At 42.2% G+C, this 25035-nt stretch overlaps 2 protein-coding genes across 5 annotated transcripts in view; one reads left to right on the forward strand and one right to left on the reverse strand.

The window, feature by feature from the left end:
* Positions 1 to 4906: 4906 nt before the first annotated feature.
* On the forward strand, positions 4907 to 16691 carry calcoco1a (calcium binding and coiled-coil domain 1a). The gene is made up of 15 exons (XM_068732903.1): positions 4907 to 5089; positions 6074 to 6238; positions 6323 to 6425; positions 8678 to 8880; positions 9067 to 9279; positions 9539 to 9687; positions 9787 to 9856; positions 9968 to 10123; positions 10599 to 10853; positions 11157 to 11282; positions 11561 to 11656; positions 12519 to 12606; positions 12787 to 13034; positions 13358 to 13449; positions 14636 to 16691. Exons 2-15 carry the CDS (start codon positions 6107 to 6109, stop codon positions 14661 to 14663), a joined length of 1959 nt encoding a protein of 652 aa, XP_068589004.1. The 5' UTR covers positions 4907 to 5089; positions 6074 to 6106; the 3' UTR covers positions 14664 to 16691.
* Positions 16692 to 19665: 2974 nt separating this feature from the next.
* Positions 19666 to 25035, reverse strand: part of rarga (retinoic acid receptor gamma a) — a 43071-nt gene continuing 37701 nt past the window's right edge. For all 4 annotated transcript variants that reach the window (XM_068732613.1, XM_068732611.1, XM_068732612.1 and 1 more), the window contains 5 exons: positions 24004 to 24167; positions 23470 to 23646; positions 22954 to 23158; positions 22548 to 22706; positions 19666 to 22327 (listed from right to left, as the gene is read on the reverse strand). In XM_068732613.1, coding sequence (XP_068588714.1) covers positions 21969 to 22327; positions 22548 to 22706; positions 22954 to 23158; positions 23470 to 23646; positions 24004 to 24167 — 1064 coding nt within the window. In that variant the 3' untranslated portion in view covers positions 19666 to 21968. The remainder of the gene's footprint in view (positions 22328 to 22547; positions 22707 to 22953; positions 23159 to 23469; positions 23647 to 24003; positions 24168 to 25035) is intronic.

A 25035-nucleotide genomic window follows, 5' to 3' on the forward strand; every position in this document is an offset into this window, starting at 1 on the left:
TTTTTGCAGTTCTCTGAAGGCTCGTAACTGGCGGTCTATGAAGAGAGACATGCCGCAGTGGGGCTTAATTTAAAACCAGAAAGGTCACTGCGTTAAGAAAGGTCCTCAGCTCAGCCAAAAATATAAAATGTGGAGGCGAAAGAGAAAGCAGTGGGGGAGGAGGAGTGGGCCAAGAAAGAAGCCGTATGGAAGGAGATCAGAGGATGCCGATTAGGAATGAGAGGAGATACGTTCAAGTCATTTGGAAAGACAGTGTTATGGAAAAAGAGTACAAAAATGGAAAAACACTGGGGAAAGAGGAAAACAGAGAGGATAATGAACCGAGGTGTAATTGAACTGGAACAGGCCTAGCATCAAAACAGATGCAAGAGGTTTTTTGTTTACTTTAATGGTGTTTTTGCAAGTAATTTGTTATAATGACCAACAATTTCAGGAAAAAACACTGCATCCATACACAGTGAAGGATTGCCAATCTGTCCGACAATCTGTGTTGGCAGAAACAATCCTCCCCAAGCCTTTGTTGAATTAGGCTCCCTGTGCTTGGTACTGGACCAGAGTACTAATGGTCAGATGGGAAATTAGCTTTGCCATATGCAACTCAGCACAAAATAGGTACGACTTTGAAAACAACATTTTTTCCCCAGATCGGTCCGTTTATAACGTGATGATGACACTTGATTTGGCTGAGAAACACGTCATTTGTTGGACTTGGCCTTGTTAACAAAGTTAACCGCCCTCCCACCAAATCTACCTTAGATTCCACAAACCCACATCCCCGTCTTCAATCACTTGTTTATCTATAAGCTCACTTTAATTGTCCTCTGGGTTTTTGACTGCATCACATTACATAAAAGCACACAGGAGCCTCATGGCAGAAGCACGACAGCCTCTGATGTAAAGCCTCACGCTTTGCACAGATAAGACGGGTTCAATTTTAATGTTGCTAGCACACCGAGACGCACCAGGCTCACTTGTAAAACAGAATGCCCCATTCGCTTGTAAACGCAGCAGCCCAAGAGGAGGAAAGAAATGGGGGTTGGGCCGGGTGAGGTGGGGCTGAATTAAAAAGGAGGCGAGGAATTCCACTTGTCCAACTCATGCAATTCATTCAGTGGATCAATTTCTTCACTGAAATTCCCAATCCATTCCCCATCTCTTTTAAAAACTAATACCCAATTCCAATCACAGCTGCAGTAAAGCACATCTTGTAAAAGGTCACAGTGTGACCTCTCAGTTCTCTAAATTGGATGCTGGTTGGCCCACTTTCCTTTGAAATACTGCACAGCCTGAAATAAAAACTGCCCTGTACACAATCACGCCACCAGTGGGACCTGCATGCAGCCCATCAGTAGGTGTTCATTTTGATGTGAAGTGTCACAGCGCAGAGAGTTTAACAGGATATTGGTTGTCTGTGTTGAGGGAAACAGGAATCAGATCTCAAACCTGAACTAGAGCTCGGGGGCCTGGGGATGATTTTGGGAAAGGTATATCTGTGTGTGCTTGCCATAGGCAGCAGTCATATAGTGGAGCATCTCTCCTGCAGACAGCCAAGGGAACTGATCAGATGGACGATCAAACACTAATCATTCCCTCACGGCCCATACCGAGTAAAGCTGTCATTAATTTTGCGGAATTACATCAAATCTGAGACATTCTTTATGTGGCCCACGGCCTGTAGACAGTTATACGACAGGGACTGCTGCGCTAAGCAGATGGGGCAGCTTGGCCGTGCATACTAAATACCACCGTCCCCCATTTCTCCATCTCCGCCCTCCCAACACTCTGCCCTCCTTCGAGGCGCTCTGCTCTGCTCCCGCTTCCTTCTTTCTTTGTATTCCACCCTTCTAATGCCTGTCCTACATCACACAGCCCTCCCCACAGTGATGGCCATTATTTTATTCAAAAATGCTCAGATGGCATAAAATAAATACTATACCCTCGACAGAAAAAATAAATATTCCTAAAAGCTCTACTCACACACAGAAGACACATCACAGTTTAATTTAGTATGATGAGAAAATAAATTGTTTACCGACATAAATCTTTAACGTTGTCTCTTGGATGTTGACATCTTTAACAGTTTACTTGTCTTTACACAACAGAAGGTCATAATCCCATTTGAGGTTGCCGTGGCAACTGATTACTGCTGAAGGCAAGTTAGGATTTATGACTAGTGACACATACCTGCCATCCCCTTTGAATAAGACATGTGGCGAGCTATATTCAGGCAGACCACCTCAGGTAATAAAACTGCAGTAGCACTCAGGGGCTATACCATTTTCTTATACATCGAGAGGAATTCCAAGCTAGGCTGCGAGAAATCAGCAGATGACGGATTAGATTTGTGTGGAACAGTTCTGCAATAGATAAATAAAATTGCATGCAGAGGCATCAACAGTTGATAGTTGGGAGTTTTTCTACCTAATGCATAAAAGTGTTTATATTAGTCCAGTTCACACTTCCAAAAGAAAAAAAACTAGGGTATACATGTGTTGGGGTTGGGGGGGTTTATGACAAACAGAGGAGCCACAACAGCAGGCAGTCAGGTCAAGATCAAGCAGTTTCATGGACAATCCACCTTTCAGTCTAGTCTCCATTAGGGTGAAGCCTCACATTCCTACTGCACAGCCCTCTTCTAACTTCTAACAGCAACGCTTCAAAGTCAAGGCTAACTGAGGTCTGCCAGTCTACTCTTCTCTGAAATAACAGAGACAAAAACCACCAAAACAATTAGCGAAATGGCTACAAAGCCATTATGAGTCAAAGCATATCATTAATTTGATTAGTTTTTTTATATTCATGCATATGGCTTTTTATGCTAGTTAATAAAAAAAATAAACAAACAAACAAATAAATCAATAAAATAATAAAGCAGATGCAAGACACCCACTTTGAAGTGGCAACAAAATCTAATATAGAGCATTTTTTATATTTTAACTACCTAACATCCTAGCCTAAAACACACATGCAAACAATGGCTACTGGAGAAGATAGTCAATGCAGTACAACCTATTTAATTATCCTACGGCATTGAGAGCCACTACTTCCAGCACCACTTTGCTCACACAGGCTCAGCACACTATTAATCCACTTAAACACAATTTATAGGGTCTCCACATCGACTGTCCGTCGGCATAAAATTACATGAAGCGTCCTTATAGTGTCTTCAACAGACTAAATTAGCCAAACTGGACTTACTAATTGAGGAGAGTAAAGCACTGTGTGACTGGACTGGCTCGTCAATGAGCAGAGATAAATAAGCAGGCTATGGGAAGAACATCAATAACTATAATAATACAGGATGAACATTATTTAAGCTGCAGTAACTGAGGCACGATAACCTTAAATACTAATTTCCACTTCTATGATCTGAGTTTCTACTTTATTGTGGTAACAAGCAGACAACTGTCTCCTATTGAGTGTACCACACAGGAGATTTGTTTTAACTCCCTTAATAGCCATTTTAATGGCAATTAAATCTAAATGTATTTTGATAAGCCAATATTTTATGTTTTTCATTTAGAAAATCACAATTAGGCTTTTGGTCCAAGACAAAGAATTTAACAAATCCCTATGATACACTTCCACTCTTTACACTTTACAATGATATTCGGCCAGTCAATGCTTTGCGGTTTTGTTGTAATGTTTACAAAAACTTTATTTCATCAAACTTCTTCAAAGCAAAGTTGAGGAGAAGTAGGCCTTCTGTTTTTCCATTTTGGATCTTATCTTGCAGCCTAATTAAATACTATTCCTTTTAGATGTATATTTTCCTAAATTAATAAAGAAGACCAAAAAAATGTATGTCAAAATGGCCTCCGAAACCCTGGGACAGCCTCCGGAGAATTAATAAAATACACTGCGTTATAGATGGTTTAGGAATATGGTCTTCATGTGACAGCCTGAATGCATAATGCACTGAGTTTTAAAGATGGTATACTGCCATCTGCTGTCCGGCCTGTTAACTTCATCACGCTGTGTAACTTTTACACCCACGTTTCCAAGAAAAGATGAGAGGAGTCTCCCAAAACAATTGGAAAACTGAGGCACGGTTCAAAAAGTAGGATTAATGTTAGAAGAAAAAAAAAGAAAAAAAAGAAATCCACATCAAATCCATAACATGGAATAATATCAAAAGGGTATTTCCCCAGTTATACAGGCAACTCTGTAAACCTGCTTATTAATTGGAACCGTCTCCTGCGGGACATCAACTCAACAGATTAGCAAAAACTCAAACAAAGAACTATAATAACAAATAGCTCATATGCAGGTCACAGAGAACCTAACACATTTTACTGCCATTCAATTTACATATCAGAATCAGAACCATATATTGCCACGGTAGGTTGCACATACAAGGAATTTGACATGACGGGTGGTGCATAAACATTAATCAACAACAATCAACAGTGCAAAAAGTAGAAACATTCAAATTTACAGTAAAATATAAAATAAAGTAAAATATAAAATAAAGTGCACAAACAAATCCTTCATAGTGTATGCTATTGTCTACCTTCCATGTCCAGCTGCATTGGAATTAATGCCTAATATAAACGTTGACAACATATTCTAGAGAATATTTGTAGCCTGTCACAACAGATATTGAACAAGGGTCTGAACGTCCCCGCTGTATCGCCCGCTAATCGTTGTTTTCCTCATCGCACACCAGAGATAATACCTCCCATTGGTCAGTATGCACATTTCTGTCGTACAACCAGTGTCTCCCTGTGCTTTGACATCCAATGAGAAAAACAACGGCTACCGATGAGGAGCATCATATTACGTGCAGCGCGACCTCGGCTACTCCGCTCCGAGCCTGGGGATTGTAGTTTAAAGTGAGCCGTTTCAGCGTAATGTCATCGACGTGGCGAACAACAGCCCCCATAATGCCGCGGTTGAAGTGAAGCTGTCATGCTCGTGTTTTGCTTTGTTTTCTTGTTATTGTTTCGGGTTAGCGGAGGTCTTGAGACCCGAGGAGGAAAGCGCGTCTGAATCGTGTTTTGATGCTTTCTCACGCATTGAGACTACCGTGTCTGATAGAGAGACAGCTCCTTTAGGCCGTTTACAGAGAAGTAAGAGATATAAAAAGGTAAGCGAGATACCCGAGACGGTCGAGAGATAATGTGCGCAGATGTCTTTTGTAGTTAACAAAGCCTGTTATTGTCTCGCCTGACTTGCACGCGCATCACATACATTAATTGGACAAGTCCGGTCCAAAATAGCTTCAGTGGCTTTGTTTACACGCTTGTCTTCCCCAGCTTGCATCGACGTGCATGGCACACTGTTTTCTGGACATGTGCTAATGTTGGGCCTCAAGCCTCGTGCTGTGTAATGTGAACCCTCCGAGAGCTACTGTATATTGTAGTCACGGATCTGTTTTTTGACGGCAAAGTGTTTTGCAATATTTACAGAAGAAAAATTTCTTCCAAGATTAGCAGGATGCTTTACCAAAATAGATAATGTCACACCCCTATATACTTATATTTGGTCATGACTGTACCACAGGGGATAAATATAAAGTATGGGAAAGTCACAGTTAATCCAAAATTGAAGTGCATGTACACTGCAAACCAAAAATGGGGCCTTTAGTTACAACAGTTACAAACATAGGATACCAATATGGTACTAAATGAATAAATAATGCTCCCTGTAAGCCACACATGTCTCCATGTGTTGTGGTTAACTGCAGGCTGGAAGTGTATCTATGGGTAGAATTTGAGCCCTATACATGCTGGAGGCCCCAACCACCTGGTACTGCATGCTTGCACGTGATGGTGTACAATAGCAAACGGTGGCAATGACTGAAATAGCCCAAGTGACAAACATGTACAATGTCATGTGGCTCAAAGGCCATGCTGTCACTGAGGTTTAGTTCTGGTGTCCTCAGTCAGGATATCTTCTTACACTGAATAAATACTCAGACTCTCGGCTCCGTTTTTTTGTTCTCCAGCGGTCGCCTCTTACCTATTACACAATTAGCTCATCTTACCATGTATGTCAGTTTGTACCCGGAAATTTAACTCAATAAAAATACCAACTCAAGTTTGAACATTGTGTTTTTCCCCCCCTGTAGGTGCAGAATAGCCTGCCTTTCTTTTGTGTTGCCATGGAAAAGTCTTGGCGGGTGGAGTTCAGAAACGTGGGCAGCAGCTACTTCCCTCAGAGCAGAGTCGATTGCCACTACACACTTAGCTCACAGCACAACTGGGCCAGCAATGACTGGATAGGGCTCTTCAAGGTATTGTTAACCTGACGGCTGTCACGGAGTGAATAAAGAGTTTATGCATCAACTGCAAAATAACAGCACGTTTTTCTCCCTCAGGTCGGATGGTCGTCAGTGAAGGACTACCACACTTTTGTCTGGGCACTGGCACCGGCTGACTATCAAGAGGGCACAGATGTCAACTGCTGTGTGCACTTCCAGGGTACTCATGCCCTTGTTTTCTAATTGTATTTTATTTCCCATAGTTAGCCAGAATCTATACTGGCACGGTGCTTAGATCTGCACATAAAACCTTCAGCAAGAGATTGATGTTTCTGTAAATTGAATTGCTCTCTTGTACACAAAAGGCTAGCGACTGGCATATTGAATGGAGGAAAATGTAAGTTACTTCTATTGTAAAAAACAGTATTTTCACAGATGTAAAGGGGAAAATATCATATACAGAAGCCAAATGTCCCTCTCACCTTGGCCTATAACACAGGCGGAGTCTCTGTCATGTTTCAATTAATTTCTTAAGGATGCAGGAGTTTGAGTAATGAGGATGACAAAGCCTTTGTCAAAGCCTGCTCTGGCTACTACTGGTCAAAACAGTGACAACTGATAAGCCTGATTCAGTGTGAGGGGGACGCATGCAGCAGGTGTGGCACTGACCTCCAGTAGAGTGATTTATCACTAACTTTGGCATACTGACAATGTCATTCTTCATTTGAAGAAGAGCAGAGGGAGGGAAGTCTAAAGAAACTGCTGATGGTTCCTTATCGTCAGCAATGCAGTGATTCAAAAAGAAGGTTGCCTGCACTGTGACCTAAGCTGGTGCTGTAAGTTACAATACAGCTCATAAACTTTGCTGTATCCTTCCTGTCGGTTTTCCATCTGGCCACTTTACTGTTCATGTGTTGTGAAACAGAGAAGTAAATCACTCTAAACATGACGCTGTAGTCTGAGCGAGATAAGGATAATATTAGGTTAGCTTACTTTATGGGCTGGAAGAAGTCCCGGTCTGTGGGTCGCTGCTCAGCGGTCAGAGTGGGAAGCAGGAGACCTATATAGCATAATCAGTTCCTGCCTGATCTGTTGAGGGATAAAAAGGACAGAGAATTACGAATATGGCATTATGACAAATATTGTTTATGGTTGAAAGTCAGTTGCAAGGTTATGCTAATAGCACAACTAATCAAGAAACCATTTATTTAGCAGCACATCAATACTGGTAAACGTAATTCCCCTAGGAAGGCAAATCCATGATTGGCTCTTAATTGTGTCATTTGGGATCTAATGTGCAGAGACAGAGAGCATGCAAAGTACCACAGCATGTGGATGCTTGCTTTTTTATTTTTTGCTGAACAGGTAACGTCAATATTTAACATGTGTAGACAATTGCGACACGTTGTTGTTTAAAGAGCAGTTAGTTTGATGGAGCATGCCACTGAAAGTACAGGCCCTTTTCACAGCAGCCATTTTGACATACCACTGCAGAGTAAACACAGGTTTAATTAATAACATTAATTAGGGCCTCGATCCATTTAGGTGTGCCTAACGGAGCTAGCCAAACAGCAGGGCCTTGTAAATGCAGGCTCGTTCTGAAAGACAAATGTAGAGCCACTGGAAGACGCGTTTTACTGCTGAGGCTAACGAGAACTGGTTTCACCTGCTTCAATAACTGCGACGCCATGCGTAAACTTGTACCGGACCAGAGATGAAATTCGATATCCTCATCCAAGCTAATCCCAGTATGACAGCAAACAACCACATCTGACAAAATGTTTGCAATCCTTTACAAACACCACACCACTAGTCCCTGATACAGGACCGTTGGTGTGCCATCTCAGGTATTCTGTGCACATTCAATACTTAACAGACTAATAATGAGAACGGGAACTCACTCGAGGCAAGCTGGACTTCTCGACGATGTATCGAGACGGTAACGCGCTGTTCCAGGCCGGTGTAAAGCAACGAAACCACACGCGTAATCCAGACGGACGTCTGAGCGAACGCCATTCAAATCAACGATGGCGCCAAACCGCGCAACGCCATTTTTTTCTCGCTCACCTGTGCAGAACGACCTGGGTGCTGCCACTAGTGGTGGGAAGCTGTATACAGCAAACAAATCTATTGGAAATACACGTTGAATTTTCATTTTGTAAATGTAATGTTTTATGCATTACAATATTAAAGACATATACATGTCAAATAAATGTGTACACTCTCTAAATGCTCATATTGAATGACTACCAAAATACTGTCAGGCTGTTTCATAAAGATTTATAGTACTATTTTGAAAAGGTGGTTGGTGCTTCCAAAATTGGAGGGAGTTAAATTATCTAATCATTGATAGTGCACTTAGCTTCCACCTTGTTCTTTGTTCTAAACTAAAAATGGGTTACTTTGAAACTCAATTATTCTCCACTGAAAATAGATTTTAACATGTCTCATCTTTTTTATACTATCTTTTAGCCTCCTACCTACCCAAGCCCAGCTCCCAAGATTATGAGTTTGTATATATTGATGCAAAGGGGGAAGTGTTCTCCCGCAGCTCCCAGTTCACTTTCTGTGCTCCGAAGCCACTTGAGGATCTGGTGACCTTTGAGGAGGAGCCCCATGGAGAGGAAGGAGGCACAGACATGTTGCTGGTAGTGCCTAGAGCTGAACTGCTGCAGGTGAACATAACAAAACAGTATAGATTTACTACATAAGGTAGTGAAGGAGTATATGTTATCAGTTTTGTAAATTGAGTGCTGATAAAACACATACGCTGAGAAATCAATACTGTTGTTTACTGCCGGCAAACAAAGACACAACTATGATTCCCCGTGTGCTCCATGCATCCACCTGTCTCTTGTCAGGGTCGACTGCAGGAATGTCTGCGAGAGCGCACTGAGCTGCTGCAGGCGCAGGAGGTGGCAAACAGGCAGAGGGAGAAAGACCAGGAGGAGTACAAGAGGGCAAGGGAGGCCTGGGACAGAAGACGCAGAGGGCAAGAAAGTGATATCGCCAGGCTGCAGGAAGAGCTGAAGCAGAGTCGAGAGAAGATCGAGGACATGGAGATGGAGCAGAAGGTGGCGTATAGAGCTAGGCAAATGATGGCCAAGATCATTTGATTAGGACCAATTTGCCTGTTATTTCCATACTTATACGTATCTGTCCCCCTATTCTTTGATGAAAAGCACGTCTTTTGTGATATAAAATTCTCCAATAATTCAATAAAATGTTTGGGTTGTTATATTAAAAATGTAAATGTAATATATTTTATGGGTAGCCTATGTCACGATAAATAAAAAATCCTCATAAAAATGTGAAATGCCTCTGGTCTGTTAGGAGGAGCAGGCTTTTGGAGAATCACTAGCCCAGGAGAAAAGTGCTTTATTGGATGCGAGCGAGGCGAGCGAAGTGCGAATCAAAGAGCTGGAGGAGGATATCAAAACCCTGACTCAGAGAACGGTGGAAAGAGAGACGGAGTTGGAGAGGTATGACATTTTGTTTTTTATTTTCCCTTTTCTCTCTTTTAGTTTTATGTGGGTCTCATGAATACTTTTGATCATTAGTAACTAAATCTGCGTGTGCAGGATGAAAGAAAGAGCAAAGAGGGCTGGAGCTCAGAGAAAAGAAGAGGAGAGTGACAGAAAGAGCCTGCAGGTAATTATAATTCAGAACATGCTGTATATCTTAGAAAAAACCTGTCTCTCAGTTGTTTTTTTCTTCCACATCTCACTTTCTTTTCCCGTCTGTGTCGTGTCTCTCTTTTAGACAAAGCTGGAACAGACAGAAGGTGAACTCCGAAGTCTGTCTAAGGAGTTCCAGTTCTTGAGGAATTCACTGGCCCAGAGAGACACAAGCGTCCTGCAGCTCCAAAACAGCATCACCACCCTCACCCAGAAACTCACCACTGCCCACAGGAAAGAGGTCAGACATCTCTTCGGAAATCAGAGGAGACAGGATTGAAAGCAGGGTTGAGAATAATGTAGGAATTCATAGTTAAAGGCAGAGCAGGCAAATCTGCATGCTAGGTTCCAAATGTGTGCTGTGACCACCAAGAATACTTGTTCTAATTTCAGCACCTCCTTTAACTGGAGAAGTATTTGCACCTGTCACCAGAGTTTGTTTGAGGCAAAGCCACTGTTGAAATTCCTGGAGTTGGGTTGTTGTTTTTTATTGTACCTTTACTTTGTGATTTAGGCTATTTTCTTCATAGATATGCTTCACTTTAAATAAGAGTTGTATGTCTGCACATTCAAAAACTTTGCTAGAACGGACTTAAAACATGACCATGGCATCTCAAATTCAGTAATAGTTTTTTTCCAGATTGTTATTATGTAGCAATTCACCTGCAGTTACAGATATGTCGCCCCCACCCGCTTTATTGCCCCTTTATGGCCAGGCGGAGAACGAGGCCACACTAAAGGAGATGCGGAGCCTGCGGGAGCGTCTGAACCTGAACGAGCGTGCCACAGAGGGCTTGAAGAGTGATCTAAGTGCCATGGTGGCCCAGAGGGATCACGGTCAGGCAGAACTGCATCAGGCTCGTCTGCAGGCTGCCCAACTCACCCTTCAGCTTGCAGATTCCAGTCTGGCCATGAGAGAGGGAAGAGCCCGCTGGGCCCAGGAGAGGCAGATTCTGCAGCGCACTGCTGAGGTACGGAATCTGTGCAAAACATGGAATATGAAGTGGAGCATTAATAGAATGTACTGTGGTAGAGCCAGAGTTTTACATATATTTGGCCAAATGTCGCATCACTGTCCAAATTTTTTAGTTAGACGTCATGAAGTTTCAAAACAGCACCTGATGGCTTCAAGATAAAATGTTACCATAGCTCTTCTTTGTGTTTATCTTAATGGGTACTGCAGCTAAACAGTTGAGTCAGGTTTTTACACATGGTCTAGTGACCTAAGGTGAACGTGTTGTATACTGATTAGTGTCTATGTATCACCTTGACAGAAGGATCACGAGCGTCTTGAGAAACTCAACACAGAGATGCAGAGAATGGAAGAGAGGCTGCAGGAAGAGAGGATGGAGAGAGTGAAGCTGGAGGTTGAGCTTGGGAGAGAAAAGGATTGCAACCGGGTGAGAAATACTACAAAGCACTTCAGTGTTCTTGTTATAGGTTTATTTTGCAAGTACACTTCAGTGTGTTTGCAGTAAATAAAACTACATTTACCACACAGAAAAGAGAGTAAAACGATCTTTTCATCTAATCTCCTAAAAAAAAAAGAAAGAAAAAAAAATGCAAGCTATCCCTTTAGCCTTACTGAGATTTACTCTGTATTCTACACATTGTCATTCTGAAATCACAGTAACTGTTTGATGGTTCTGACATGTTGCTTGTGATATCTGGCCTGCAGGTTCAGCTGAGTGAAACCCGCAGGGAGCTCCAGGAGCTAAAGGCCAGTCTGAAAGTTGCCCAAAAAGAGAAGGAGCAGCTACTTGCAGAGAAACAGGTCAGAAACACATTGTGATTAGTCATAGGGGGCAACTTAAATTCAAGCTGACAGAAAGTTTGTCCATATCAAACTGTTTTGAGATGGTATATTCATGTGTTTACACTGCATATATGGTGTCACAGGTCCTGACTTTGTGTCCTTATCAGCTGATCCGAAGGCTAATGAGTGGCTTGTATGAAATAATAAGTAAATCATAACTGTTTTATCCTAATCGGCTCACAACTGCAGTAATTCAGTCATAATCAGCCTTAGATTTAGAAGTTTGGTTACAATTTGTACCACTCTCAAGCTTGAGTGCACCTATGAATAATGTTTTTTTTCTAAAAGCTGTGTATAGATAATGTATTCATATGCTCAAGCTTACTGATGGAACATATTCACAAGTATACAGGGATTGTAAGTGTCACAGGTGTTGGGAATCTTCTGTCTGTTGTTGTCTTCTTAGCTGTTATTGTGCAATATAAATTGTTTATAGTGCAATATAAATCAGTAGATTTCAGGGCAGTCGGTGCTACTGCTGTTAAAGTGTTTTTGTTGGCTAACCACCATCATGTTTGCTTGCAACTAGCAGAGTAGTCATTGTTTTTAAAATCAGTGTCCAGTTTAATTGTAATATTTGCCATATAGGAGCATAGCAGCCAATCTGTGACACATCATAAATCAAACAAATGTTAAAATGTTTATTGAACAGTGATGATATTTATGAAATATCAATGTTGTGTTTGTGTGTAAATGTATTTTATATGGTTTTAGCTTGAAGAAGTCAGACATCATGAGGGTTATGAGGGTGATGGCTGCTGAAGCCATGATGAAAGTCCTGCCCTGGTGTGTGATATGACGGCTGTATTTTCCACTACAGGAGTTGATGGAGTACATCTGTCAGCTGGAGCAGAAGATAGGAACAGTGGTCAGTGCCAAGTGGAGCGCTGCTCCGATTGCTTATGCAGGTGAATGGAGCCTCACATTAATCAACTGTATGCTCGGCAGATGTGAACGATAAAAGAGTTAATTATCACTCAACAGCGACACTAAATATTGCTCAGAACAGCATATGTTGTGAGGGCGACAGGAGCAGTGCTCTGGAGAAAAGTGACCACTTTTTCTTTGCCAATGTTTCTGTCCGGCAGATCGGCCCGGAAGTGTGTCATCTGACTCTGAGGACGAGAACCCAGAGGCTTTGCAGCCCCTCCGTCCACCAAGACCTCTGGGACACTACAGCCTGTGTGAGCAGGGCCAGCCGGACTCCTTGCTCCTTACCACCCCTCCTCCCTCCCCCAGGGAGATGGAGAGGAGCACAGTGGTCATCAACCAGCCAGCCCCGCTCTGCTCGCCACACCAGACCGACGCTGACACTCTGGCGCACAGCTCTGATTCGGTGAGACACGCTATCCCGGCCATTCAGCATCACCATAGTCTAATTGCATGTGATACAGAAAATTAGCAATGTCGTCATGCTGATAGCACCAGTTAAACACGGGCAGTGGATCGTTTGATACAGACATTATCTCCGAGAAGCAATTAGGCCGCTCGTCTGCAAGTTATTCGTCTTTAATGGGTGCTGCTGCTGCTGTGTGTGTGTGTGTGTGTGTGTGTGTGTGTGTGTGTGTGTGTGTGTGTGTGTGTGTGTGTGTGTGTGTGTGTGTGTGTGTGTGTGTGTGTGTGTGTGTGTGTGTGTGTGTGTTGTTCTCTGGTATTAAGGAGGAGGAATCTGATACACTTAAGTGTGGAAGGCACAGCTCTGGAGAGGAAACAGCACTTTTGCTGCCTGAACACATGGACACTGTTCTCAGGTACAACCTCCTTTCACATGTTCATACATAGAACACACACATACACACACACACACACACACACACACACACACACACAAGTACAACATTCAAGTATCAAGGGAGGGGGACTCCATAAAATGTCCTGCAGTGTCTTTCTGGGACCTTGTCATGTTATAGATGTCTACAGTTGTCTATGAGCTGTTACTTGTAATTTCATATTGTTGAAGTGGTATTTTTACTTAAGGAAAGGATCTCAGTACCTCCTCCACCACTGCCTATCACACTGTTACACATGGAAGTATTTAACGTTGCTGCTGATATAACTATTTCAAATACCACTGCTTTCTAATGTGACTGGATACATGGACATGCTACTTGCCTTCCTGTGAAATATATTGCAGGATTTGGTTTAGATTAATGAAGGGTTTGGCAAGTGACGATAAGACAATCACAACAAATCGAGCACAGTTGAAGATTTAATGTTCAAAAATGCATCTTTGCATTGCTGGCTGCATATTAAATTGAAAATTTCTTTGAGGTTAAACAAGCCAACAAATTTCTTCTTGCCATGCTGGCTGGTTTTAAACTCAAGCAATGCATCATTTTTTATGAGCTCATGACTTGATTTGTGTGTACAACCTTACTCCGCAAAGTAATTAGTGAGCACAGCAGCCAGATAAACGCAGTGGAGTTAAAAGTATCATATTTCTTTCTTAAATGTAGAGAAGACAAATCCTAAACGATCTCGAAAAGGAAGAATGAAGTATTTGTACTCAAACATAGTACCTGAGTACTGATTTCCACACCGGGTGTCACACAGAAAGGCTTACACAATGAATTCAAAGCTTGCTAAGGCACACGGACACATGCAACCAGTTATTTATGGTGACAGGGTGAGTATGGCTGGAAGATGGAAGTTTTGAATATGTGGTCGTAAAAGAAGTTGAGTCAGGGAGACTATGTGAGACAGAGTTGGGGCGTGGGAGGGGCGAGATGGGAGGACAAGGGGACAGATAAGTTGACAGCAAGCTGTAGCAATGATTTACCTGAGGGGTGTACTGCAGTCACGGGCCAATTTTCAGCATCATTAAAGCCCTCTCTCTCCCACTCATCCGCTCCTTTAGTCTAACCTCCTCTTTCAACCAGAATGTGTGTTTCTTTCAGTTTTTCACACACGCACACTCTGCTTTGTCTCCTCCTCCAGTGATCTGGCCGACACCTCGCTATGGTAACCGGTGGACGTCCAGCCATGGCGAGCGATCAAAAAGAGGAGAAGGGGGGACTTTTTTGGAGTTTATGTGGTTTCACATTACATCCACTAACAAGCACATATACAGCTCACTCACTACACAGACAAAATGGTAATATGCAATTTACATCATATCTGCCCTGGTTTTCGCCTCTAACTGTTGTTGTGTTATTATTGCTCTAGCTGTTTTGTTGTTAGGAATGACATAATGCTTGTGGTGGCAGGTCGACACTATGTTTATGACTGACATAAGACTCATGCACAGTTTGAAATGGCGTGCTTTTGGACATGGGCTCTGGCGTTTGAGAGTTTGTAGGTTGTAGCAGAATTATTTCTGTTGAATCATTGCAATGTCGAGAGCTTAACGATGGATGTTATGTCGTTTTTATGACATTCGTGATTAGGATTCATGACGGGCACTGTAATTATGATGTTTTCTGCAGGCCCGGCTCCACTCGAAATCATGGCAAAACTCTCTTCCAGCATTAAATTCTCCACAGCAGCTTTGAACGCTATTCACGGCAGCATAAAGTAATAATGATACAGCATCATGCTAGAATTATATTGCAGTAATGTAGGTCTATGACATCATATTTCTCCTCCATTTACTCACAAGTAAGATTTGATATGCACTTTCTTGTAGGCAAGAGCACTTGATTGTCGTCGTGCTGATGCAGTTAAAGAGATTTAGTGACGCAGAGACGCTGTAAGATGGACAAGCATTTGAAAAAGAAAGCTTATTGAACAGATTGTGTTTAAAGTCTATTAAATAGATGCCAGATGCAACTTTCTACTTCAGTACCTTCATATAATCATTATTATAAAATTAATGCTCATTCGCTTTACATTATGGATCAGCTATAGTTTTTACTTTTTAATGATCCTGGATTTACTAGCTGGCCATTAGAATATTTAGTGTTTGTTACAGTTTGTATTGTACAGAAATCTCACATTCAAGCAGTTATAAATTTGTGCCTAAAATAATTTTAAAAAGAGTCAAAGAAAATCATCTTTATAGATCCTGACACATTGACATGGTGTTGGTATTTTCCCTGAGCCCTATGGCAATATACTGCCTAATAAAAATTGCTGCCTACCTTTTAATCAATACTGTATGCATTTTTCATGATTTTCTATTTATAATTAACTTGAGTTATGCTGCAATTAAACTATATTCAGGTTTAGTTTTAAAGAGGTGTTTTTCACACAGCTGTCTGTGCAATGTATGACAAAATTTTCCATGCTTGGCTAAGAAAATTTGCTAGACACTTTGATGCTTGATTTTATCTGCTGTATTTGCACCCTATTTTTTACTATATAAGAGTTTTTAGATGAAAATGTTGAAATATGGATACTTAATATGTCAGTTGTGTCCTTTCATCATTATCTTAATCATTACCATGGTGTGTTGTGTTTACGTATATATTTTATCTACACTTTATGTTTTTACATTCTGCTTTCAAATACTCACTTTAACTCTATTAAGATTTGATATAAGAGTTATATTGTTGCAAGATATCGGTGCTAATGAAAGGGAATGATTCCAGCACATTGTGTTTTTAAGGTGAAAGGAGTTGATTTGAATGTTCAAACAGAAGGACCAGGATTATGAAAGTAGTCACCTCTCATTTACTTTGTGTCACTGGGTGTTCTGGTGTTGCAGTACATGTTGATTCTCCTTGTATAGAGGTGGGAATGTTTTGAGGAGCCTGGTATTCTTTCCCATAAGATAGCACACTACATGTATTCTCCATAGTCCTTGTTTGTGGTTGTAATCTGACTTTATGTCTTATGGATGTTGTTTTTTTGTTGTTCCACTGAGAGCTCTAGTACGAGTGCTCCTCGTCAGGACACCGTCTCCGGTTGCAATAAAGCTCCAGTGGTTATGGTTTGTTTTGAAGTTTTGTGTGTGAAGGTTATCCCACATGTACACCGCCGTGTATTTTCTTATCAGTCATGTAACGGGGTTTGGGTGGGGTTCTGTGTAATAAAATGGTTTATGTATCCATTATTGGATCTAATGTGTCTTTTTCTGGCCAAAGATCATAGCAATATTTTGATCCTCACATGACATTTCACTGGTAATTAACTATGCCATTTCTTTTCATGCAGCTATATAACCTATATCCCCCTTTGGCTCATTGCCTGTTTCAGACACATTTTTCATGCTGGATATTCGCTCCACTCACCTTTGGCTCTCCTGCACTCTCCCCTCAGGCCTGCCCTCCTCATCATCTTCATCCTTGTGCCTCCCCACTCTTATGGCAGTCTCCTGCTCCCTCTTATAAGCTCTAAGCTCCTTCCACCACACTCCCTCCATCTTAAGTCTGGGGTGACGATAGCTAATTATAAAATCAATGATGCTGGGCTGCCTAGTTTACAGCCCCCTCTAAAACCTTAACTGGGAAATCACTGTGGGATTGATGACTCCCTCACTCTTTATCTCTTTTAATTAGAAATGTAAAAGATATGAAGACCCAGAGGCCAGAACACATCTCCGAGTTTTTATGACCCCGACACCCGCCTTCTCCAGCTCTCGCTCCCCTTCCCCAAATCACCCCTTCCTCTACCTGGCCTTGTTTATTCCTTCTTCCTCCTGGCTGGCACACCCTCCATTCTCACTCTCGTCACAGATACCTTTACCCATTTCTTCATCACTTTCTCCATTACCCTTTCTTTAAGATTGCCCGCCTGCCTCTCTGCTCACACAGTGGAAGGTGTTAAATTTATGGCTGTTGCACTTGAAAACGTTTCTCACCTTCTCCTCACCTCTCCTCTCCTCTCTTCTCTTCCCTTGGCTGATTCCCAACCCTCTGTGGATTTGCTGCATATGTAACAAATGACGAACTTGTCCTTTTTGTCTGCTCTGAACCAAGCGGGAGACACACTGTAAATGATGTGCTATTTCACATTGTGACCCAGCTTCCAACTCCATGCATCCGGCGCATGACACATACACCTCTGTGTATTGTAGCCTACATAGTTTTTAGGTCTACAGAAAGACCCCACAGTTTATTTTTATCACATCAAACCCAGGTCACATGCACCTCCACGCTCTGCCTTTATCACACCCTGAGCCCCTTCCTCCCTTACTGGTGCCAGAGCACTTGGGTTCAGTGAGCTTTATCCTCCCGATCACTCTCTGAGGAGCCAGCCTCTCCTGATCCATTATCCCTGCAGTTTGCTCATGTTCAGAGCAAACTCGGTGGATGTGCTCTCTCTGTGTTTAAATATTCAAATTCATTTTTTTTGGTATGCCGCACTCATGACCTACTTTTATGGATTCTTTACAATTTTTTATGAATAATTGATGTCCTGAGGCTGCAAGAATATTACAAGGGAGATTTTCCCCCTTTATTAATTCATTGTACAGTTATACCTTTTTTTCCTGGGGGTCTTTTTTTTTTTACACATTTCCATCTCTTTTTCCCATTTCCAGTCAATAAGCCTTCCTAACTCAAGTAATTAGTTAATCCAGCATCACTGATGTGGAAGGATGCGTATATAGAAATCTTGCCCAGCTCTTTTAAATTCCCCAAGCACACCCAAACCCTCCCATTGGTTCCCATGGCAACACCGTCCAGGGGCTCAGTATATGAGGCCATTTGATTGTTCCTTGTAAAATAGTGTATAATGTATGGGCCTTATTTTAATTCCAGGCTGGTGTTATTGATCTGTCTTTAATGATAGTTAATTAAAGTAATCATATAATTGATAGGATCTCATCTCTGTTTATCACCCTCTTCTGATTCTCTCTCGCTCTCAAACTATTAATAAAATCAAGGTGAGACATTAGTATCCCACACTGGTACACTGAAAAATGAGAGATGTTTACTATTGGTAGCCTTTCCAAAGAGGGTTCCTGTTCTTTATCAGGATATCAAGAGACCTGGTTTCATCAGTGATGTTGATGTACTCAAGGTAATAACTTTGTGACAAATATAACTCAGGACTTTTGGTGTTTGTAAGGAATCTGAACATTTTTTAAAGTTATGCTTGTTTTATTCATCTGCTTGTTTCAAATGTATTCTGACAAATGTGTTGACTTTGAGTTGGGTTTAAGCCCGCAATGTCCTTTCACATTTCACAGGTCATTACCAAACCAGATTCAGTTTTGGATCCAAGATGCTTCTACATGATCAAATATCACATGAGTCCAACAAAATCTGAGACCATGTTGAACCATGTACTGACTGTTCAGCTGGAAGCAGCATCCTGAAAGAACTCTAAAATGGACTGATCACTGGGGCTGCTGCCTATGTTTATTTTCAATAGCAATTTATCTGCCAAATATTTCTTGGATTAATGATTTAATAATTCACCAATAATAATAACAATCATACTCATAATAATGAATATTTGAGAAGCTGAAATCAGAGAATGAACGACCAATTAATCAGCTGCTTATAGCTGATATGTTTCATGTAATGTATCTAAAATTGAGATATATTATTCTATCTGATCCATCTATCTTTTTTAAATTTGTTGTGGTGTACATCTTTCAAAGGTGCACTATTTTTTTCTGTTCAGTTGTCCACCTTTCTAAAATTCAATAAATAAATCCTAACAGACAGATTTACTTTTTAACTTCTAAACCACTCTATCAGTGAGACAAAACTATAGGACTTTTCACTACCTCCCACTGCACAGAGAACAAATCTTCAGAGCAGACCTTTATCTGATGTCCTTGTTCAGCAGGGGGCAGTGAATTATTAGCCTCTGCACTCACAGCGCTCCATGACCTAGCAGACCATGCTCTCCTCTTCCATGCAGGGTGAACACTGCTTGAAGCAGTGCGCCCTGCAGTAACGGTGCAAGAGCTCCCTCTACTGATATATTTGGTAATGCATGGTTCAATTCACTGAAAGCTACGACTTTACAGTGCAATGGGACTGTGTGCATAATGTTTTACTTGTATGAGTGACATTTCTGATCATACCAGACGTTTTTTTTATCAAAACAATAGAATAAATTAAAAAGTCCAGTAATCTCACAAAAGTAGTTTATTGTGCCTCTTACTGTTTATATGGCTTTTCTTTGTATGACAAGAGTTGACATAAACAGAGAGTGGACAACACCTTGGCCATGTTGAAAAACAAAAACATGAAACAACATAATCTCAAAGTTCTGCCTGCATTACCATCATTGCCATCATGACAGCCCAGCAGAGAGAGAGAGAGAGAGAGAGAGAGAGAGAGAGAGAGAGAGAGAGAGAGAGAGAGAGAGAGAGAGAGAGAGAGAGAGAGAGAGAATGTGGTCATTCACTCAATGACTCAAACAAAACATGTTAAAGCATTCTCTCTCACACACATATACACACACACACACATGCCCGCACGCATACACGCATACACGCACACACACGCACAAACTGAGGAGACCTGCCCATATTCAGAAGATGGGACCTCTCACCGCTACAGAAAGAATGTTCATATTGCTTCAAAGAGAGACAGAAAAAACCCCTCTGTACTGTATATCAGCCACGCTCTGAGACAATTTGGCAATAAAGAAATGATACATGAGAACACATAATCCTCCACAGCTCGTTCAAAGAGAAGTGAGGATGTACACAAGAAGACAAGACGATATAATGGCTTTTGGGATGAGAAGGCAGTTTGCTGCTTGGATGCCAGCACGAGCGCAGTGATGATGACTACGATGATATGTCCCCGTATGGGAGAGTCAGGCTGGCACCCATGCTGATTCTCAGACTTGTCACCTTCTATGTACACGGAGAGGAGTTGAGCTGATCAAAACGGAGTCAAGAATACACACATAAATATTGCCTGTTTCTAGCGAGCCTGAATGCAGCGAGTTTGGTCCTTACTGAAAAGCCCTGAGTCTGAATCCAAAATGTCTTACATGAAGATTCCTGCTTTCGACTTGCATATGTCTTTGATCGTTGTGTTGATGCACGATGCTGCTATGTATGTATGGATGTTTTTTTGTCCGTGCTGAAAGTGTGCATTTGTCTACTGACATCATCGGGGAGTGCTCTAAGGTTGATTGTATTGTATATGTTGATGCCGTCATCAGTTTGGACATGCTAACGGAAATATAAGCTCCCGGACAGTAACTCTACTCTCGGCGGAGGAGATGTGCCTTACTTGAATAGAGGATCACAAAAGTGCTACATATTCGGTCAAGTGTAAATCTCTTGTCCGGGCACTTGATGCCAGGTATCTGCTACACCTGAGGGTAGTGAGATCGGAGTGTGTGTATGACATGTATGTTTGTGTGTGTGTGCATGTGTGAGTGACCGCGCTGCTGTGAGGATCGCTGGATGGTAGCTGGAGTCCCTGCCAATAGTCAAACTCATGCTCCCAAGATGACTTTTCCTAACTTTGGCACAAAGATACTTACTTTCCGCACTGACAGCATTAGTCGGCTGCAACGAGAATAATGCCAATTCCCTGATAACAGAAACTGATTAAGTCACTGCAACATAACAATAGTCCTCTGGGTTGATTATCATTGACATCCACAGTGAGCCAAAGTGCCCCAAAAAGCCCCAGCTAAGCATATGTAGCTGATAAGGAAGACCCAGCCAGTTCTGATTACCCTTCTTTCCCTCAGAATATCTTCTCAGGAAAGCTCTTCAAAGAAAAAAACGAGTCTAAAAGGATTCATATATATAAAACCAGAATAACAAATAAAGACAAAAATATAATGGTATATAGATATGTATGGACTTATTCATAAATTGAAAAAAAAGAAAAGTAAAATTGAAAACAATATTCAAAAGCAATAACCACAAAAACAAAAGATTAGCATACTCGATTTGGTTTTGCCCTGTACTCTTGTTGTCTTTTGAGAAATGTGCTTGTTGTAATCCATCGGAAGCAACTGCTCAGTTCTGGTGTCTGGTTTGGCCGTTCCCCTATTTTGATATTAACAACAACAGTGGAAATAAAAGAGACATTAAGCTTTCTCAAAGAGGTTCTGTTTGTCACGGTAACATGCCTCTTGGCTATGCCAGGAGTTCATATGATTTACTGTCATCTCTCCTTTACTTTATTTTTCTGTAGTTCACTTGTCATGGACCATGTGGCCTGAGTTAGAAGTGTCTGTACACATAAGGCTCCGCTGTGCTCCGCTGTGGAGGACACAGTGATGTGCAGTACGAGGGAAGGCCAGCATTTTGTTGAGGTGGGAGAGTGAGTGAGGTTGTGTTGTTTGTCTCAATGTATGTTTGAGTGTGTGTGTGTGTGTGTGTGTGTGTGTGTGTGTTTATATGTGTGTTTAAACCTATATGTGCATGAGTGTGTGTATGTTTGAAATGCTCTGTTCACTGCGCCCTCCCAACAATGCCTTTCCTCGACCCATCTATGGCATCCGGAACACCCCAGGGCTCCCCATCACTGTCCGAGCCCCTGTCTCGATCTTCATCTCCAACATCGTCATCGTCGTCTTCATCCTCTTCCGGCGATGGCTCACTGCCGTTCTCTGTGGCCCAGCTGTCGTCCTCATCCTCAGCCTCCTGCTTGACCTGGGCCGGTGGTGGAGGTGGCGGCGGTGGCGGAGGTGGCGGGCTCTCGTTGTCCTCCGTTTGGTCTTCAAAGGCCTCTGGGTTCTCGAGCATCTCCCTGATCAAAGGAGGCATTGGCCCTGGGATCTCCATCTTCAGAGTGATGGCTCTCTCTGCACCTGGAAGCAGAAAACATGGTGATGATAAATGATTATAATCATGTTACGTATTCCCTGCCACAATGAGGACACAAATGAAACACCAGAAGACTGAGGCTAGTAGAGCTTCAGTGACTTATTGACAAAGCCCTCTTTGTCAGTATTATGAATTGGTTATGACAGTGGTCAAGCCTTTTTCAAAATCAGAGTTTGTTCTAGGAATTACTCTCTTCATACTAACCCTTAGTGCTGATGCCCCTGAGGTCGGTGATCTTCATCAGCATGCGGGGGAACATGTGAGGTTTGTTGGGGCGACGGCGGCGGGCGTAGATCTTCAGAGCCTCAAGTAGAGGCTCTTGCAGCTTATCCACTTTCTGGGGCTCCTCTAGATCCATACGGTCTGATGAAGTGTGCAGAAAACACATTGTATTCTTTATTATTTACCAGAAATGTACATTGTCATAAAAAGTTGAATAATTGTAGAAAGTTCAAAAAGTAAAAAAGTAATATTTATTTATTTATTTATTTATATTTTTGTACAATACTAATCCTGTCAAAGCAGTGACAGGAATGCTTAAACAAAGATTTATTAAAGCCACTTCCTCCTTTACAGTTAATGTTGTCAGTGTGTGTACACACTGCAGTACCTCCACAGATGAGGCAGATGGCGCTGAGGAGGCCAGTCTCTGTGTCGTCCATCTCCAGGGGTAGAAGCTGGCCAGCAAAGGCAAACACCAGGTCTGTGAGAGGTCCGAAACCAGCGTTGTGCATCTGAGTCCGGTTCAGTGTCAGGCCATCTGAGAAGGTCATAGTGTCCTGTTCTGGAGTGTAGCGTGTGCAGATCCTCAGCATCTGTGAGCACAAGAAGGTGGACAACTTGTAAATATCAAAAATATGATGTAATGGGGATTTAACAAGGTTTTCTGCAGCACAAAGTATTGGCAGTAGCTCAACTCATAGATATCAGCTCAAAGTGTCACGTGTGTAAAACTATTTTCACACCAAGGATTAAGTAGGCTCAGCATTATTTGGGCAAACCTTCCTGCACTACCACTTTTCACCACCAGATGCAAGTATTCCCTCATCTGTCAAGTAAGCTGATTTTGTGAGAAAAGAGCAAGTGAAGAGGACAAAAGGGAACAACAAAGACAACGGTTCCTCACCAGTATGTCCAGGCAGGCTGACTTAAGTAGAGTGATCTGGTCAGCGATGGTGAGGGTGGTGAAACCTGGCAGCCGCTTGGCAAATTCCACAATCTTGATGATGCATTTGGTGGAGAGCTCACTGAACTTGTCCCATAAACCCAGATCCAGCTGAACCCGGGTGTCTGAGCTGGAGTTCTGAACACACACAGATCAGTATATTGTTACAGAGGTGGTGTACAACCCCGTCCGCATTGAGGGCTAGCGTGTCCGAGCCTCACAACACATTTACATTTTACATCAATCAAATGGGGGGGAAAAAAAAAATCCATTTACATGTTGCATCAATCATTCAGAGGCCACACAGATGGCTTAATGGGGAACTGAATTAGTTAAACCACCACTATGTTGGGAAAGCTACGGTGAATTTAGATCTTTGCATGCAATCTGGGAGCCCTCAGTGACGGCATAGCTTGAAGAATGTTACCACACAGTATGAGTGAACAGTGGTGTAGGGTATGTGTGTGAGTGTGAGTGTGAGTGTGTGTGACTTACGGTTGTATATTTGCCCAATTGGCAAAGTGACGGGAAGGTTTCTTTGTGAGCTTTGCTGACTTTATTGACCAACTCCTCCAGTTCTCCACTTAGCTCATAGCTTTCTGGAAGCACCAACTCCTCCTTCACATCCTTCTTCTTCTTGTTTCTGTCATTGCGCACCGCTTTTTAAAAAAAAACCAAGATGAAACACACATCAGCTACGAAATGTTCCTCTTTTTTTGTCTGCAATCACATGCAAAAACATCCACAGCACTCATGCTCTGTGTCTTTCACCACTGTCAATGACATTGGGCTCACTAGTGGAAAAAAGAACTCAGTTGCAACGGAGGTTTGCTCTTAACAGTATTAACATATTTCCTTTAGCACGGGACGGACACTGGCTATCTCTTTCTTATCACCCGCTCTCTTCCTTGTCCATCTCTCTATCCACTTGACCGGTGCACATAGCCAGTCCTCCACTCTCTGCCTCCTCTCCCTCCTCCTCCCCGACTTTCCTTCCTCTCAGGATATCCAGTAATAGCAGAGGCACAATGTGATCCCGGTCTTAACACACATCCCACACAAACATTACACCCACATACATGTCCCACGGGCTCTGCGAAGGGCAAGAAACTGCCACTTACACACACACACACACACACACACACACACACACACACACACACACACACACACACACACACACACACACACACACACACACACACACACACGCACACACACAAGGTCAAACTAAACAGGTCACAATTGGGTTTTTGATTTCGGTACACTGGATGAATCCTGAAACCATGAGCTTTGTCAAAACTATAAATCTTGTTTTCTGATCTGTTGTCGTCATGAATGAAAGCAGTGTCTGTGCTGGCCAGAGGGGCGAGGTTCTGTTGTGAAACAGGAAGTCAGAAATCATTTCGTAAAGGGATTAGTCATATGATTGGTACAGTGCCCAGCCTCGCCCCGATCACCACCCCTGGTAGGCTCATCATCTGCTTCTGCCTCTCCGCTGCATAGTTTCCCAGAGTCTCTGACTGA

The sequence above is a fragment of the Cebidichthys violaceus genome, unplaced genomic scaffold, assembly GCF_023349555.1.
Source record: "Cebidichthys violaceus isolate CVI_PGR_0920_01 unplaced genomic scaffold, fCebVio1.0.p SCAF_6, whole genome shotgun sequence".
Taxonomy (NCBI): domain Eukaryota; kingdom Metazoa; phylum Chordata; class Actinopteri; order Perciformes; family Stichaeidae; genus Cebidichthys; species Cebidichthys violaceus.

What these genes read in the sequence shown, in the direction of transcription:
- calcoco1a (XM_068732903.1), top strand. Translation starts at nt 6,107, where the DNA reads ATGGAAAAGTCTTGGCGGGTGGAGTTCAGAAACGTGGGCAGCAGCTAC. An exon ending in CTGCTGTGTGCACTTCCAGG is followed by an intron (nt 6,426 to 8,677) that starts GTACTCATGCCC and finishes ACTATCTTTTAG; the next exon opens with CCTCCTACCTACCCAAGCCC. An exon ending in GAGAAAAGGATTGCAACCGG is followed by an intron (nt 11,283 to 11,560) that starts GTGAGAAATACT and finishes TCTGGCCTGCAG; the next exon opens with GTTCAGCTGAGTGAAACCCG.